At 48.9% G+C, this 16,425-nt stretch overlaps 1 protein-coding gene and 1 pseudogene across 4 annotated transcripts in view; one reads left to right on the forward strand and one right to left on the reverse strand.

Annotated features, from left to right (window-relative positions):
* ZC3H4 (zinc finger CCCH-type containing 4) overlaps positions 1-8,820 on the reverse strand; it is a gene marked incomplete at its 5' end in the record, with an annotated part of 40,329 nt that extends 31,509 nt beyond the window's left edge. Inside the window, one exon of one of the 3 annotated variants that reach the window (XM_081107814.1) lies at positions 8,664-8,820. In XM_081107814.1, the coding sequence (XP_080963940.1) occupies positions 8,664-8,815 (152 nt within the window). Of the gene's footprint in view, positions 1-7,207; positions 7,246-8,663 lie in introns of those variants that run through there. The other 2 variants (XM_081107815.1, XM_081107816.1) reach the window with 2 other exon arrangements.
* On the forward strand, positions 715-954 carry LOC308531359 (cytochrome c oxidase subunit 7B, mitochondrial-like; annotated as a pseudogene). Its single transcript has one exon. The product of its transcript is annotated as a cytochrome c oxidase subunit 7B, mitochondrial-like (transcript).
* Positions 8,821-16,425: the final 7,605 nt, after the last annotated feature.

Genomic DNA, 16,425 nt, shown 5'->3' on the forward strand with positions numbered 1-16,425 from the left:
AAACAAAAGAAACAAATGAGACATCCAAAGACGGACAGAAAGCAATGAGAATCCAAGGGAAAGAAATTCAAAGTCCCCTAAATGCTAGAAGGAATGCTTCACCCCCAAGTGAGTGTCCGCACTGGGGCTCCTCGGAGCACACAACCCACTTAAACAGAACATTTCTGCAGAGCTTCAAACAAGCTGACCAAGGAAAAGCCCCGCCCGCTACAAGGATCTTCAGAGTCAGTGTCACAGTCTTTGCCTGAGTAGCTATTTTTCCACTCCCACTCGTTCTCTCGTTCTGAAAACAGCTCATGTGCTTGATAAAGGCCTCTCTCTGATCCAAGTTTCTCCAGACAATCAACCTCTGAAATCTGCTTCTCAGCAACAAAGAGTTTCTTAACCTTCTCACGCCAACGATGCTTCAGATTGCTTCAAGCTGGAAAGATGCTGGTTGGCGTCCAAGGACAAGCGATGTCTATCGTTCCAGAGAGGAAAATCTAACCAGGACTTGTGAACTAGGACTTCTCCTTGTTTATAATCTTTTCAGAGGAATCAATGTGGTTTCATTCAACCAAGACAAAGTATTAACATTTTTCTATTAAAAGATACCTGGCCTATGACTTCATACACCACTAAAGAATTTCTTATGAAGGACTGCACTTGGTTCTTTGCAAGGGTATTTGACGCGAATTTCCAACAACCCGCAGCTGCAGTTCTGACAGCTTCACGATGATTCTATTGGCCAAAAATGCACTAAGTCGTCTCCCAGTTCGAAGCATTCAGCAGATAATGGCAAGGCAGATCCACCAGAAATGAATACCAGATATCCATGACAAATATGGTAACGACGTGTTAGCTAGTGGAGCCTTTCTGTACTGCTACGTGGACATATACAGCCACACAAATTGGAACAGAATGGAACCTGTCCCTGTTGGCAGAGTCACCCCAAAGAAATGGAGACATCTGTAATCATCCCGGCTGGTGTAATAATGAACTGTCTCAAAACCAGCTCCTAATTGATGCCAAGTGAAAGCACTGTGTACCATTAAAATATGGGACGATTAAAGAAATTTAGTACATTTGAAACCTTTAAAAAACTTTTAACTGCAATTATCTGTATACAGCTATTCACTTCTGGTCGCCTGTGGGCTCCTGGAGGGCTGAGAAGAAAGAGGCTGGCAGTCACTCCCAAGTTTCCTAAGACCAGCACAGGGCCAGGTACAGACTGGGCAGGTGCTGGGAACAGATTCTACACACACACAGCATCAGTGTCAGCATCCCACACCCTCTTTGTCAATGTCATCAACATAGACACTGGGTCATGTCTCAGGCAGCAACCTGGATCACTCAAAACTCTCACGAAGTCATTGAGGGGTTGTCTTTAGTTACAAACTCATTCACCAAGTGTTGGTGGAGCTTACTGATAGGCCAGAGAGTGAGTCATGATAAACCATCCGTGATGGGTCTATCAAGGGAACACATACAAGTGGCCACCAGTGGCCCCTCCACCCCAGGGATCCCGCCTGCCTCTGTTGCTGAGGCTGCGGTTCCCAGGATTGTTCTGGTGTCCTGAGCAATGGCAGGGCCTGGAATCCCAAGGAAACCTAAGCCCTGGTGTCTGCTAGGAAAATGAGGAGGGCAATTCTCCAAGCCACCTGCAACAGACAGTTAGCCAAGTGACACTGGCGTCTGGGCCCAGCTCCCTTGGGTCAGGCTATGTGGGAATGTTATCCACTTCGACACTGGGCCTCGAGAGTCTCCAGTTACTTCTAATGAATGAAAATCCCTTCAATTTAAAGGCTCGAAAGCCCAGGCTTGGGTGTCTACATCCATTGGGAGGAGTGGAACGTGGATGCGGGAACCACAGCAGGTCCCAGAAGGGCAATAGCACACCCCATTCTCTCTGGGGCCAATTTTAAAGGAAATACCTGTATTCCTTCCCATTCTTTTCCACCACCTCCACCACCACAACAAAAATGAGGACCACAGCTGCTGTGCAGACGGACCAGGCACTGGGCACATTATACCCGTGCAGGGGCCAGAGATTAAATAAATACTTTAGGTTTGGCAGTTTCTGTCCCAACTACTCAATTCTGCTGTTTAGCACAAAAGCAGACACAGAAGACAGAAATGAATAGGTGTAGCTGTGTTCCAATAAAACTTTACTTACAACAGGGTGGGTGGGCTGGCTTTGGCCAGAGAGCCACAGTTTGCCCCATCCTATTCTATGTGCAGTGGTTCTCAAACCTTGATTTTGACCCACATCTCCTCTACATTTCTCTCAAAAGTTTCACGAAGTCACCTTGAACCTTTGCTGTACTCTGCTTTTTCTACCCTTTTCCATTTCATTTTTCAAAAGTAGGAGACAAATCAACAAATGGGCATCAAATCCCACTGATGGCTGCATGCTGCAGCTGGAAAAATACCATCCAAGATCCAGGACAGCGTATTCAGTATAGAGCTCAGCACAGGCCGCAGGGTTCTAACTCTGCCCCACACCCACCAGCTCTGTGACCTTGGACAAGTGGCTTCAGCTCTGTTTCAGTTACTCAGCAGACAGCTGGCGTGAGCCAATGCAGACGCGCTCAGAGGGCCCCCGGCAGGACATGAGGATCTTCACGTGACAGTTCGGCACCGTCACACCTGTGGGAGGGCCAGGAAGCTGACAGACTGAGGAGTCTCTTCCAGCCTGAGTCCCACATTCCTGGCCTTTCCCCACTTCCCACCCTCCCTCTACCAGAAGAGGATGGCTCGAGCAGGCAGCAGCCATGCTGTATTCGGCTTTATGGCCTTGGGAGTTTCTGGGACAAGGGAACCAGGTGCGGAGCTTGTTGCTGAGCCAAGGTTTCTTTGATGGATCTGCCCGTGACCTAGCTACAGAGTGTCTGACCTTACAACTCATTTCTAAGGCATTTACCTTGCAGCTGGGTACTGGGAGCTACAGAAATAGCAGCCACTCCTTACTGTGGCCAGAAGCTGCAGAAGGTAGGTCAGACACGGCAAGGAAATATGAGGCCCGTTAAAGGCAGTACCAACCTCCGCCCAACTCTAAATAAAGTCCAAAGGAGAGCAGAGCTCCTTGCACCTGCCAAAAACTTTTCTGCTCCAAGAAAAGCACGGGACAAGCCTGGCTGCAGAATGGACGAACAAAACCTTAACTGACTCAGCCGAGTTACCATGGGGTGGACGAATCCGAGAGCTGGGACAGTCCTGGTTCGTTTCTCTAAGAGGCCCTGGAGAGGGTAAAGGACTTGCTCAAGGTGATGTGACTACCTGGCTGTGGGTGAGGCACTAGAGGCCTACCAAGGTTGTAGCAAACTCAGATCCTAACAGCAAAAGATGAACACAGGAAGGTAGTCAGCATAAGCTTTAGACAGCATGACTGTTCTAGCATCTATAATAAGGACATGATGCAAGCAAGAAATGCCCTAAGATGGCTCCCACTTAGTTTCAACCCCGTTCAGCTCCTTGCCGTTGAAGAAGCTGACCAGAAACCTACAAAGAGGAAGACAAGACTTCCCTCAAGAACACAGATGTTATTCTGACTTGTTTACCCACCGGCCTGCAAATTCTATTGACAATTTTTCTCTAGTAGGGACAGCAGGGAGACAAAGGGACCAAGACTCACTGAATGCCAGGCATTGCCTGGGCGTCCTGCATATGCCCATTTGACGGCAATGCCCCGCGCAGTGGGCGTTATCTGTGCCCACCATACACTGCAGGAGGGCTTATCTGCCTCCAAAGCCCACACTGCTCTTTCATACCCTGCTGCCCCTCCATGTTTGGAAGATGTCACCGCCTGCCTTACAAATAAGAGAGCTGAGTCACCAACAGACACATATGAAATGACCAAAAAAAACACAAGATCCTCTATCCAGAGCAATTTGGCCAGGAGAAGGCCAAATAACCTCTGTTCTGCTAAAAAATTATTCCAGCAGCAGGATGTGACGACGTTCATCTTGCCATCAACTGAGTCAGAAATGTATTTAAAAACTGCCCATGTAACCTCGTATCGTTACTAAATGGAAAAAACACACACCGCACAGTCTTCAAAACGGCATCTTTGTGAACTACCCAAAGCAAAGCAGGTCTGCAGCGAAGACGAGGCCGACATGTAGAAACCCAAATCCATGAAACCTGCTCCCCCGACGTCTTACCTTAATTTATCCAAATGAACCTCAGATGCCGCCCAGACAATGAGGCAGCTTTTCCGCTCTTTCCATTAGGTTTTAATTATGAAACCAGCCTCAAACCACTTATTCTGACGGGATCCCCTCCACCTACAAGCAGACTGCTGCTACGGGTCCTTGAATCAGCTTATTAAATACCAACTGCCAGAAATCTCCGAATCCATCCTTTTCTCCCCTCCTTAGGTCAGAAACGTTGCCACGGTACACGCAAATGCCTTGCTCGTTTAGAAACTTAGCGATTTTGTTATTTGCTCTGAATTATTTTCTGTCACTCAACCTCCGAACCTGGGTCAGAACCACTCCCTCTGGTACGAGAAGGTATCCGCAGGCACCAGAATTAGGTGGTCTGGAACAGGGCATTCACCGAGGCCTGGCAATCGTTTCAGTAGCAATTTTCACCATCGACGTATTGACTGCATCTGGATCTGGCCTATACAAGACGGTTCTGGGACGCGATAGCCACAAAAATGTTAACGGAATAAGGCCACCCTGAGACATCCATTTCCCTTCTAGCAGCAAAGGGAAAAGATCTAAGAGAAAGGAGCAGAGGTCGAGGCATTATTAAAGAGAAACCGGCCCAATACAAAAACTGTCCATATTCAACTGGACAGGAGCAGACAAATTCAGAGTCAATCATTCATCTCTAACTTGCCAGGTACGCAACACCTGGGAAAGCCTTCATTTCCCCGGGTGCCAAGTTCTCCCTGGGGAACAGCCTTCCTGGCAAAGGAAAGGCCACCTTTGTGGCTTCAGAAAGTAGCTCTATGTGAAAACAAAATGCTGGCTTCTCAAGATCAAAAAATTGAATGAAACCCTATCTGGGAGACAGGACAGAATGTGAAATAGAAAGCCCTTTTGGGGGGAATCCTATTATTTTCTTTTGAAGAGCAAATTTGAGGGGAATAAGAAAAATAGGGGCTTTAAGGACCAGAATATCCATGTTTCCCTGGTCGCAATGATTTTTATTCTACTGGGAGATTTTTAACTGCTTTCAGAGTAAACCTCTCCCCAGAGAATACAAAATTTGACAAGTGTATGAGAGTTGCCGTTAGTTAAATCAGGTATTCTGAGTGACACCCTTTTTCTTTTTTCTTTTTTTGCAACATCCATCAATTTGAATTTTAACTAATACCGGTACATCAGTTTTGGGAAGAAAAAAGGCAGTACTGTGACATTTCAAAAACAAAGGCTACCCAAATAGTCTGGCATAATTACTGGGGTTTCTTGGGTTTGATACATGAGAATCCTTTGAGGATGTAAAAACAACAAACCCTTGTGTGGCTATGCCTGAGCGCTTTTTAACTGTTTAGGGAAATGTTTTTAAATGCGATATAGGATTGCTCAACTTCTGAGAAAAGAAATCCTATTTCCTTAACATTTCCAAGTAAAGTTACATTAGCATCCCTCTGCAACTTAGTAGGTCCTGAACCTTGGAAGGTTCATCTATCGCGCCGGGTTTCTGCACTTGGCTCCTGGAGGAGGAATTTCACCAAGGAGGGGAAACTTTAAATGCAATTCATTTTCGGCGGACCTTGCGCCTGGGAGAGTGTGTTCAGTTTGTGCTTCAGACATCTTTTTTTTTTTTTTTTTTTTTTGCAGGACACTGTACTGTGTGGACATCTCTTTCTCCCGCAATAGACTTTACACACCTACGGTCGTCACTTCCCAGCAGTTAGGTGGTGAACACAATGAGAGGAAGAGCAAGTGGCCCCCGGAATTGCAATTTACATGTCTCCTCATCTGAATGCATGAACTGTCTCTTCTCCCAAGAACGGGGAAAAAAAGGAAACCTGATCTTTGGGAGTGGAAGAGGGCTGTGTGTTCAAAAGCTTTCTCGACCCAAGTATGTCAGGGACCGAAAGTTGGACAAGAGGGAAAACACAACTTCACCGTGTTTTGTCTTTTAACGGGAGAACTTATGCTTGTAAAACACACCAGAAGGACAGTGTTCGGTTCTGCAAGTCATTTCTGTCGCTGTTTTTTTCCTTGTACACGTAGAGAAGGGGGACTGGGGGCTGAGGGAAGTGTTCTCTCCACCATGACTGGGCGTGTAACACGTTGGCATCAACTTTTCACGATCAGGCATGTGCTTTCGAACAAAGAACAGTGGAGACAAGGAGAGGAGACGGGGTATTGACACTTTACAGACTTGGTGCTTCAACAGTACTTTACAAATGACTTGCTTAATTTCAACGTCCATCACCATAAGAGACATTGGCGTAAAATGAGAAAATGGGGTCTACTTGAACCACAGTCTTTTGGGGGGCCGTGGGGCAAAGGGGGAGGGAGAGCATTAACTTGAATGCAGGTATCATAAACCAAATTCAGTAACTCTGTCTCCTACAAATGGACTTGGAGTATCCACTTTCTTCAAAGATGAGGGCTGGAGACAAAGCAAGGAATTGAAATGACAAGAAGGTATACCATACCAAGGGCTTGCAAACATACATAGGGGCCTTTTACTTAGGTAAGTTTTTGTCATGTGACAGTAACACTTTTTTTTTTTCTTTTTTAGAAAACTGTGTACGTCATATTTTTTAAAAATTAAACATCGAAAGGATGTGCAACTATAAAAAAGGGCTCAACCGGGCTAGAATCCTGATTTGAACATACCAATTCACTCTCTCAAGCATCACTTTGATCTAAAGGCGAGGAGGAAGGCAGGCAGGAGAGGGACGGAAAAGAGGGAGATAATTGAATTACTCAATAAAAGAGGCTACTTACCATCCCAACCCATTGTAAGACATACACTTCTGACATAAGAGAGCTCCTGAGAGGTCGAGTAAAGCGTGTGAGCACCTCTGAGTAATGCACCTGCCCCCCGAGGGGGGCCCGGAAGCCCAGCGCGGGCTGAGCTGAGCTGAGCTGAGCGGAACAGACCTTTGCTAATCTATTTCCTGGAACTGGAGTCAGGCTGCGATGGGCTGCGATTCCCAGGACGATACATTTAATTAGAACAAAACAGAACCAAACAAAAAAACAAAACCAAAAAAAAGCAAAAAAAAAAAAAAAACATGGTTGTAAAAGCTCACCAAACTGCTGCACTTGTGTCTCTGAATGTGGGTGGCATTTCTTTTAAAAGGCAAAGTGTGGTCTGTGAAGGAGAAAGGGGAGGGGAGGTGGGAGTGGGGGGCAGGGAAGCCCTCGCTGACACCCCTGCCTGCGGGGGGGGGGGGGGTAGGGTGCCCGCGGGCCCGGCCGGGCAGCGCCTGCACAGCATCTGCCAGGGCGCCTCTTCCTTCCACCTCCCCCCGCCCCCCGCCCCCCGCCCCCCCAGGCTCGCTGCAGCCCTCCTTCCATCTCCAACCCACTCTCTGCCCCGCTCCCCACCCCGCGCTGGGGCGGGGGGCCCGGGGCGCCGGCCTCGCCCCGGGGCGCGCGGCGCCGGCCCGGGGTCCCCCTCCAGGGAAGGGCGCGGGGCGAGCCCCCTTCGCACTCAACACACGGGAGGGGGGCGCCCCCTTCGCCCCGAGCCACGGCCCCGGGGACGCTCCTTTCGGCTCCCGGAAGGGAGGGCGCCGCTTTTCAGCCCCAAAGAAGGAGCGAACCCCGGAGAGCAAGAGGGGGCCGACTTCCTCTTCCCCTCCAAGGCAGGGAAGCCAAGCCTCTCCCACTGCCCCCCAAAAAGCCCGCATCACCTACCTAAAAAAAGAAAAGAAAAAAAAAAAGAAAGGGCGAGAGGAACCCTCCCTTTAGAGAAAAAACAAGGGGCAGGGTCTTCTTCCCCCCCAAAACGGGCAGGGACTTACATCCATGGGGCTAGAGGTCCCCCCACCTTTTTGCCCTCCAGGGAACACCTAGGAAACACCTCCCGCCAAAAAGGGGGGAAAAAACCCAGTGCAAGGGGCCCCCCATGTCAGGACCCCCCCCTAGGAGGGTGGGAAAGGGACTGGACGAACCCCCACTTTCTGCCTCCTACGAACGCTGGGCTACCTCTCCAAGCAGGACGGGGCGCGCCTCCCCCGGGAGAAAGGATACCGCCGGGGGCTCGGGGGCCCCCAACTCCACACCCCTCCGCGCGGGGCTGCGGCTCGAGGTCTCCCCCGAAAAGGGGTCCGGGGGGCCCCTCCCCCATCCCCTTCCCTGAAGCCAGGCGGCCGGCAGGCGGGCCCCGGGCTGCCAGCTCCGGGCGCAAGGGCAGCCCGGACCCCCCGTGGGCCTCCGGCGCCCCCTCCCCGGGGCGGGCGGGCGCGGGGGGTCCGGGGGGCGCCTCCTCACCTTCCCCTCAGCATGGCGCCCAAAAAAGACAGAGCGAGAGCGAGGGAGAGCGGGCGAACGCCGCGAGGGGGGGGACACGCATGAGGCCGGGAGAGAAAGCAAGCGAGAAAGAGCGAGCGAGCGAGAGACACCCACCGACCCCGCCCTTCCTCCTCCTCCTCCTCCTCCTCCTCCTCCTCCGCGGCCCGGCCCAACATGGCGGCCGCCCCCTTCCTCCTCCTCCTCCTCCTCCCCCCGGGGACGCTGCCCCGGCCGGGCCGGGGGCCTGACCTGTCGTCAGGGAGCGGGAGGCGGTGGAGGAGGTGCGGGGCGGCCGGGCAGGCGTCGGGGGAACACGGAGGAGGCGAAGGCGTTGATGGCGGCGATGGCGGCGGCGGCGATTCTGATGGCGGCGGCGGGGGGGTCCCGGGCGCGGCCTCCATCGTTCCTTTGGGGGGAGGGGGGTGTTAATGCACGAAAAAGGACTGCTTGGGCTTGGGCGTGGCGGGAGGGGGCACACTTCGGCTCTGCGGGCTCCTGACGGGAACGGGGATAGTATTTTTTTCGATTTCGGAATCACCTCTGCGCCGACCTCCGCGTCAGCCGCGCGGCCTAGGCCTCGGCGGGCCGCTCGCCGCCTGCTTTCTCCGCAGCTCGTCCCCGGGGTCACTCGCTCACGGGCGCGGGGCCCTCATCTGGGCGAGACGCCCTCCCCACACGCCCCCCACAACACACACACACACACACCCGCGGACCCGGGAGTGGGACCCCGGAGTACAAGGAGACTGGTGGGTGGTTGGGTGTAATTAGCGCGGGCCGCGCGCGATTGAGCAAGCGAGGGGGAAGGGGGGGAAGAGGAGAGCGAGCGAGGGGGGGTTAAGAAGAGAAGGGTTTTAGGGAGAAGAGAAACGGGCCGCGGAGACGGGCCGACTGTCTGTCTGTCTGTCTGCCCGCCCTCGGTGCCCCGGCTGTCCGGCCCCCGCCGCAGTCAGAAATTCACACAAAATGGCGGCGTGGCCTGGACAGACTGGGAGGCTGAGGCGGGAGGAAGGGCGAGGCGGGAGGGGGAACTGAGAGGCGGAGGCCGCGTCACGTGGCGGAGAGGGGGCGGTACAGGCCCCTTTCCCGAAAGGGCGGCGGAAAGAGCCGAGAGGCCGAGGGAAGGCGGAAAGAGCCGAAAGGTGCTGAGCGGGAGACAGGGAGAGGCGGAAAGTGTCGAAGATGATTCTTGGGGTGGGGCTAGAGAAAAAAATGGGAGGTCCCTGGGAGCCGGAAATAGCCGAAGCGGATCGGGACTGGGAAACAAGGAACTGAGGCGATCCGGAAAGAGCCGAACGCGGCGTCGGGGTGGGTGGCAGGAGACGGAAACAGCCGAAAGAGGCGGTGCGCGGGTAATGAGATTTAGAAGGAAGGAGCTGAAGGGCTGGCTAGGGAGGCGATTAATTAAGAGAGTAAACGATTTCTGAGTAATTCGCCCGAGAAACAGCAGGAAGAACCGAAAATTGCTAGCTTGAGGGAAAGCGGGAAGAGTAGAAAGTTTTAGGTGGGAGGATGGGAGGGGAGGAAATCGGGCTACGGAGAGGAAAAAAATAACCTAAAGCCGGAGGCCGGGTGCTGGAGTTGTAGGTTTCCGGAGAATGGGAAGATGGAGCCAGGCAAGCCGGGAGATGATGTCATTAGGGACCTCGGTCGATGACGTCATCCCTGGGCGGTGCAAGAGGGGCGGGCTTTGGTGGAGTTTTACAACCTAATTAGTAGATAGAAGGCTCTCAAATGCTGGACTTGGAAGTACTAAACGGATTCGGAACAGTATAACGTAAAATTCTTTAACCCTCATAACTATACTCAGGACAGATAATATTATTCCCATTTAATGGATACAGACTGAACCTGGCTCAACGTTATAGGATTAGGCATAAGCATCACAATTTTTTTTTTTTTTAATCGGCGCTGGCATTCCGTTGCCTCTTACGGGCTTACGGGTAGTCTATGGACCTCTGGTAAACAATAGGAAGCGTACACCCTGGGGATTTATAGAAAGTGAAGACCTCTTGTTCTGAGAATTAGCTCTTGGATTATTCGTGGATTCTATGAAGCCTGGATGACTGGCCACAATCCCAGGTGATGATGTACTATGGGACACACCAAGTGATGACGTGGGCAGACCCAGCTTCAATTCATCACCATGTGGAAATGGTATTTGAGACTGAACTCAGGCAGGCACTGTGAATCAGGTCCACACATCCAGTGTCCCACTTCCCAACCACTGGTGGTAGATTGATTACAATGGATCCTTTTCATGGGAAAGGTCACCAATTCACCTTCATTAGAATAATACTTTGTTGGGTATTGGTGTTATTCCCCCGCCCCCGCCCCCCGTCCTATTTCTGCCAGTAATTACATCCCTGGACTTAACTATTTTCATAGTATAACTTTTTAAAAGTTAAAAAACGTGCCCTTCACACAAAAACATGGTTAGCATGCATCAATGATGTTATTCCATTAGCGAGAGAACCAGCAGAAAAATAAAGCTTGTTCACGGGAGGACCTTGAGGAATGAGTATGTATAGACTGAGGGGGAAAGAATGCAGGAATTAGGTTGGAAAGTTTGATACAAATCTGGTTAATGTCCTTCAAGGTTGTTTTCTGCCAGACAAAAATCATTTGAAACTTGAAAATCTCCCATAACTCTACCAAATCTAAATCCTAATCAACAATTAAATGGTAAGTCAAAGTAACGTCTAGAACAGCAATTCTCAACCTGTGGGTCGCGACCCCTTTGGGGGTCGAACAACCCTTTCACAGGGGTCACCTAAGACTATCGGAAAACACATATATAATTACATATTGTTTTTGTGATTCATCACTATGCTTTCATTATGTTCAATTTGTAACAATGAAATTGGGGGTCACCACAACATGAGGAACTGTATTAAAGGGTCGTGGCATTAGGAAGGTTGAGAACCACAGGTCTAGAATGTCAGAAGGACTTGATATTATCAAAGAATGAAGAAATCTTGCCTAATGGGATTAGCTGTTCTTTTCATTTTCCTCATTACCTAAAAGCAGGTGGCCCTCCAGAATTGTAGGATTACCTGTTGAAGCTTTAGAGATGTTGCCCACTGGAAACCCACATCTCAAAAGGATAGGGTGCTGTCCTCATAGATGTAGTCTATGGTCTCAATCAGTGTTGTTGGGTCCATAACTAGAATGCATGGGGTTCAGAAATCATAGAAAGCATAGAATGGCAACTTTTACAATTATCCATAATGACCCATTTACAGTATTTTTCCTTTCTATTCCCATAACCCTCCTCTACTAGCTCTTGGTGTGTTAAAGAAACCTTTTTTGGACAATTTAGTTATGAGCCAACATTTTATTATAATCATGCGTGCAAAAAAGAAAAGCTCTCTCTCATAGGCCAATTAAAAGATTCCCTTTTATCTGGCAGGTGTCGCTCAGTGGTTGAGCGTTGGCCTATGCACCAAAAAGTCAATGGTTTAATTCCCTGTCAGGGCACATGCTTGGGTCTCAGGCTCAATCCCCAGTAGGGGGTGTGTAGAAAGCAGCCAAATCGATGTTTTCCTCGCATCCATGTTTCTATCTCTCTCTCCCTTCTTCTCTCTCTAAAAATAAATAAAAACATTAAAAAAGAAAAAGATTTACTCTTGCTCTGGCTAGGTAGCTCAGTTGTTTGGAGCAGCATCCTACATACCAAAAGTTTGCAGATTCAATTCACAGTTTAAAAAAAAAAAGGGGGGGGGGGGTCTTGGCCAGTTGCTCAGTGGTTAGAGCTTTGGCCCATGGAACAAAGGGTCAAGGGTTTGATTCCCAGTCAAGGTTCAATTCCCAGCCCCAGTGGGGGCACCAGCAGGAGGAAACCAATCAATGTGTCTATCTCAAGAAAAAATTTCCAAGATGTCTTATCCTATCTAATAATAGCCAAAAATGGTAATTAACTGTACCTTTGCTCCGCCTCCCATTGGCTAATCAGGGCAATATGCAAATTAACCACCAATAGGCGGCTGAAAACAAGCCGGGCGGCGGAGGCAGGAGCAAAACAAGCTGGACATCCCCCCAAGGGGTCCCAGACTGCAAGAGGGCACAGACCAGGCTGAGGGACACCCCCCCCCCCCCCCAGTGCATGAGTGTCCTGCACCAGGCCTCTAGTATTAAAATAAGCAGGCCAGAGGGTAGAAGGAAGAGATAAGAGGGTTGATCAGTTAACAACTACAGGGCAAAACCAACACAAGACTGCTTCTATTCCCAAATGTATGGTGAAATTTTGAATTAACTTCCAGGGGGCTATTTCCAAGTTTATTTAGAATAGCCAAGGCTGGTATCTGCCATTTGGAGAATTGCCTGGTGTGGGAGGAAAGTGACCAGAGTAGAGATGAAACACGGAAATTCCCTTAGAACCACATTGGAAAATAGCCTAGCCACATAAACTACAGCTGAACATATATCTACACCAGTGGTTCTCAACCTTCTGGCCCTTTCAATACAGTTCCTCATGTTGTGACTCAACTGTAAAATTATTTTCGTTGCTACTTCATAGCTGTAATGCTGCTACTGTTATGAATTGTCATGTAAATATCTGATATGCAGGATGGTCTTAGGCGACCCCTGTGAAAGGGTCGTTTGACCGCCAAAGGGGTCACGACCCACAGGTTGAGAACCGCTGATCTACACTGATTCAACAATGCCACCCCAAATGCATACCTAACAGAAATGCATACGAAAAGACATGACAAGAATATTATATAATATGTATATATTAAAATATATATATATATATATATATATATATATATATATATATATATATATATAACTGATTTCAGAAAGGAAGGGAGAGGGAGAAAGAGAAACATCAATGATGAGAATCATTGATCAGCTACCTCCTTAACGCCCCCTACTGGGGATCAAGCCTGCAACCCAGGCATGTGCCCTTGACCGGAATCGAACCTGGGACCCTCGAGTCTGTAGGCCGATGCTCTATTCACTGAGCCCTACCAGTTAGGGCAAGAATGTTCTTTTTAAAATATATATATATTTTTATTGATTTTAGAGAGGAGAGAGAGAGAAACATCAATGATGAGAATCATTGATCGGCTGCCTCCTGCATGCCCCCTACTAGGGATCAAGCCCACATCCTGGGCATGTGCCCTTGGCTGGAATTCGAACCTGGGGCCCTTCAGTCTGCAGGTCGATGCTCTATTCACTGAGCCAAACCGGCTAGGACCTTGGTCGGCAAACCGTGGCTTGCAAGCCACATGCAGCTCTTTGGCCCCTTGAGTGTGGCTCTTCCACAAAATACTGGCTCTTCCACAAAATACCAGCTTCTGAGCATGGGCCACAAAGTTTCAATTGCACTGTATGTGCACACCCGCACGTGGTATTTTGTGGAAGAGCCACACTCAAGGGGCCAAAGAGCCGCATGTGGCTCGCGAGCCACGGTTTGCCGAGCCGCAGTTTGCCGACCACTGGCTAGGGCGACAATGATGCTCTTAGCAACACTACTTAAAATAGACCTTGAGGCCTTTTGGCTCTCTGAGCAGCACTATGGCAATTGGCAAGAACAAGCAAGCACCTTGCCCGCCGGTGTGGCTCAGTGGTTGAGCATCAACCTATGAACAAGGAGGTCACTCACAGTTCACTTCCTGGTCAGGGCACATGTCTGGGTTGCGGGCTTGATCCCCAGGACGGGGTGTGCCGGAAGCAGCCAATCAATGATTCTCTCTCATCGTGATGTTTCTATCTCTCCCTTTCCCTTCCTCTCTGAAATCAATAAAAATACGTATATTTAAAAAAGAAGAAGAAGAACAAGCATCTTACAAAAGATGGGGAAAAAAGGGGGCCAGGAAGAAAGTGGTTGATCCATTTTCTGAGAAAGAGTGGTATGATGTGAACACACCAGCTATGTTCAATGTGAGAAATGTTGGAAAAACACTAGCCATGAGAATTCAAGGAACCAAAATTGCATCAAGGGCTGTGTTTTTGAGGTGAGCCTGGCTGACCTGCAGAATGATGGAACTGCATTTAGGAAAGTCAAGCTCATAACTAAAGATGTTCAGTGCAAAAACTGTCTAATTTCCATGGCATGGGTCTTACCCTTGACGAAATATACCCCAGAGTTAAAAAATGGCTGTATCTTTTTCCCACTAGACTATCGTTAAGCTCATGTTGAGGTCGAGACTACTGATGGTTATTTGCTGTCTATTCTGTGTAGGTTTGGCTGAAAAATGCAACAATCGGATTTGGAGGACCTCTTTTGCTCAGCACCAACAGTTCCCAAATCCTGAAGAAAAGATATAGATCATGACCCAAGAGATGCAGACAAATGATTGGGAAGAAAGGGTTGATATCACCTCTCGGCCTTTAGGCTAAGCTAAGTGTAGAAGTGGTCAATAAATTGATTCCAGATAGCATTGCAAAAGACATGGGAAAAGCTTGCCAATCTATTTATCTGCTCCATGGAGCCTTGTTAGAAAAGTCAAAATGCTGCCCTAGGCAGCTTGTCTCAGTGGATAGAGCGTCGGCCCATGGAAAGGAGACCCTTGGCCAAAGAGAAGCATTATGACGTGTTGCATCCTGCTGACTGCCAACCCATTAACTCTCTTCCCTTTCCTCCTTGCTGATCCAATGTACTGGGGAGTTAGGGAGTGATGAAGTTCAGCGCTAGAAGCTAGATGATCCTTCTACCTGATTCTTAAGGAGATGATGTTGCCCCCTAGAGTCCATTCTGGAAATTATTGAGGGAAATGAGTTTTGGTTATCAACTGGTTCTCAAGGGGGACAGTACTGCTTCCTCGGGGGTGTTTAGGAAATTTCAGGGGAGTTTTCTGGGCATCACAGTAATTAGTGGGTTGTCATTGGCACTAGAGAACAGGTACCTGGAATAATAGAGTGCCCTGCAACATGACGATGGTATTTAATGATCACCTAATGACCGAAGTTAATGGTAGTTCTTAAATAATGGAAATAACAGTTTCTACGAAGTTAGATTAATCTGTAATGCTCAACTTTTTCAGTTCTTTTGGAATTGGGTGCATAGTAAAGTCATGGTCAGATTCTTGGGAATCTACAAATGTATATCATCACCTTTGGGGGTGGAATGATCTGGAACTAGATAGAGGTGGTGGTTGCCCATGGTGAGTGTACTAACTGCCACTGAATTGTTCATTTTATTTTATTTATTTTATTTATTTTTAAATATATTTTTATTGGTTTCAGAGAGGAAGGGAGAGGGAGACAGAGAAACATCAATGATGAGAGAGAATCACTGACTGGCTGCCTCCTGCATGCCCCCTACTGGGGACGGAGCCCATAAACCAGGCATGTGCCCTTTGCTGGAATCGAACCTGGGACCCTTCAGTCCGCAGGCTGACGCTCTTTCCATTGAGCCAAACCCGCTGGGGCTGAATTGTTCATTTTAAAGTGGTTAATTTTACGCCACATGACTTTCAACCCAATAAAGAAGTTTAAAAACATATCTACTCCCAAACTTTACATTATACCAGTGGTTGGCAAACTCATTCGTCAACAGAGCCAAATATCAACAGTACAACCATTGAAATTTCTTTTGAGAGACAAATTTTTTAAACTTAAACTATATAGGTAGGTCCATTGTTATTAACTTAATTAGGGTGCTCCTAAGCTGGCCTTTGCTAAAAACATCCTCAATCTGATTGAGGTACGTTGGCTGAGGTCTACCCCTTCCAACTCTCCCATCCACACTCGTCTTGTATACTTGCTTCAGATAGACGAGTGTGGATGGGAGAGTTGGAAGGGGTCGACCTCAGCGAACGTACCTCAAAACAATGTACCTCCCCCGCGCTGCCCAACCAACACCCCCAACTTCTTCTAACGCCACTTCTTCAAAATAGACTCGCCCAGGCCAAAAACCGACTTCTGCGCATGGGCCGTGAAGTCTCAATCGCACTGTACCTGCGCGCCTGCACGTGGTATTTTGTGGAAGAGCCACATTCAAGGGGCCAAAGAGCTGCATGTGGCTCGCGAGCCGCGGTTTGCCGACCACTGCATTATACCA

This window comes from Myotis nattereri, assembly GCF_964212035.1.
Source record: "Myotis nattereri genome assembly, chromosome: 15".
In the NCBI taxonomy this organism is placed as follows: domain Eukaryota; kingdom Metazoa; phylum Chordata; class Mammalia; order Chiroptera; family Vespertilionidae; genus Myotis; species Myotis nattereri.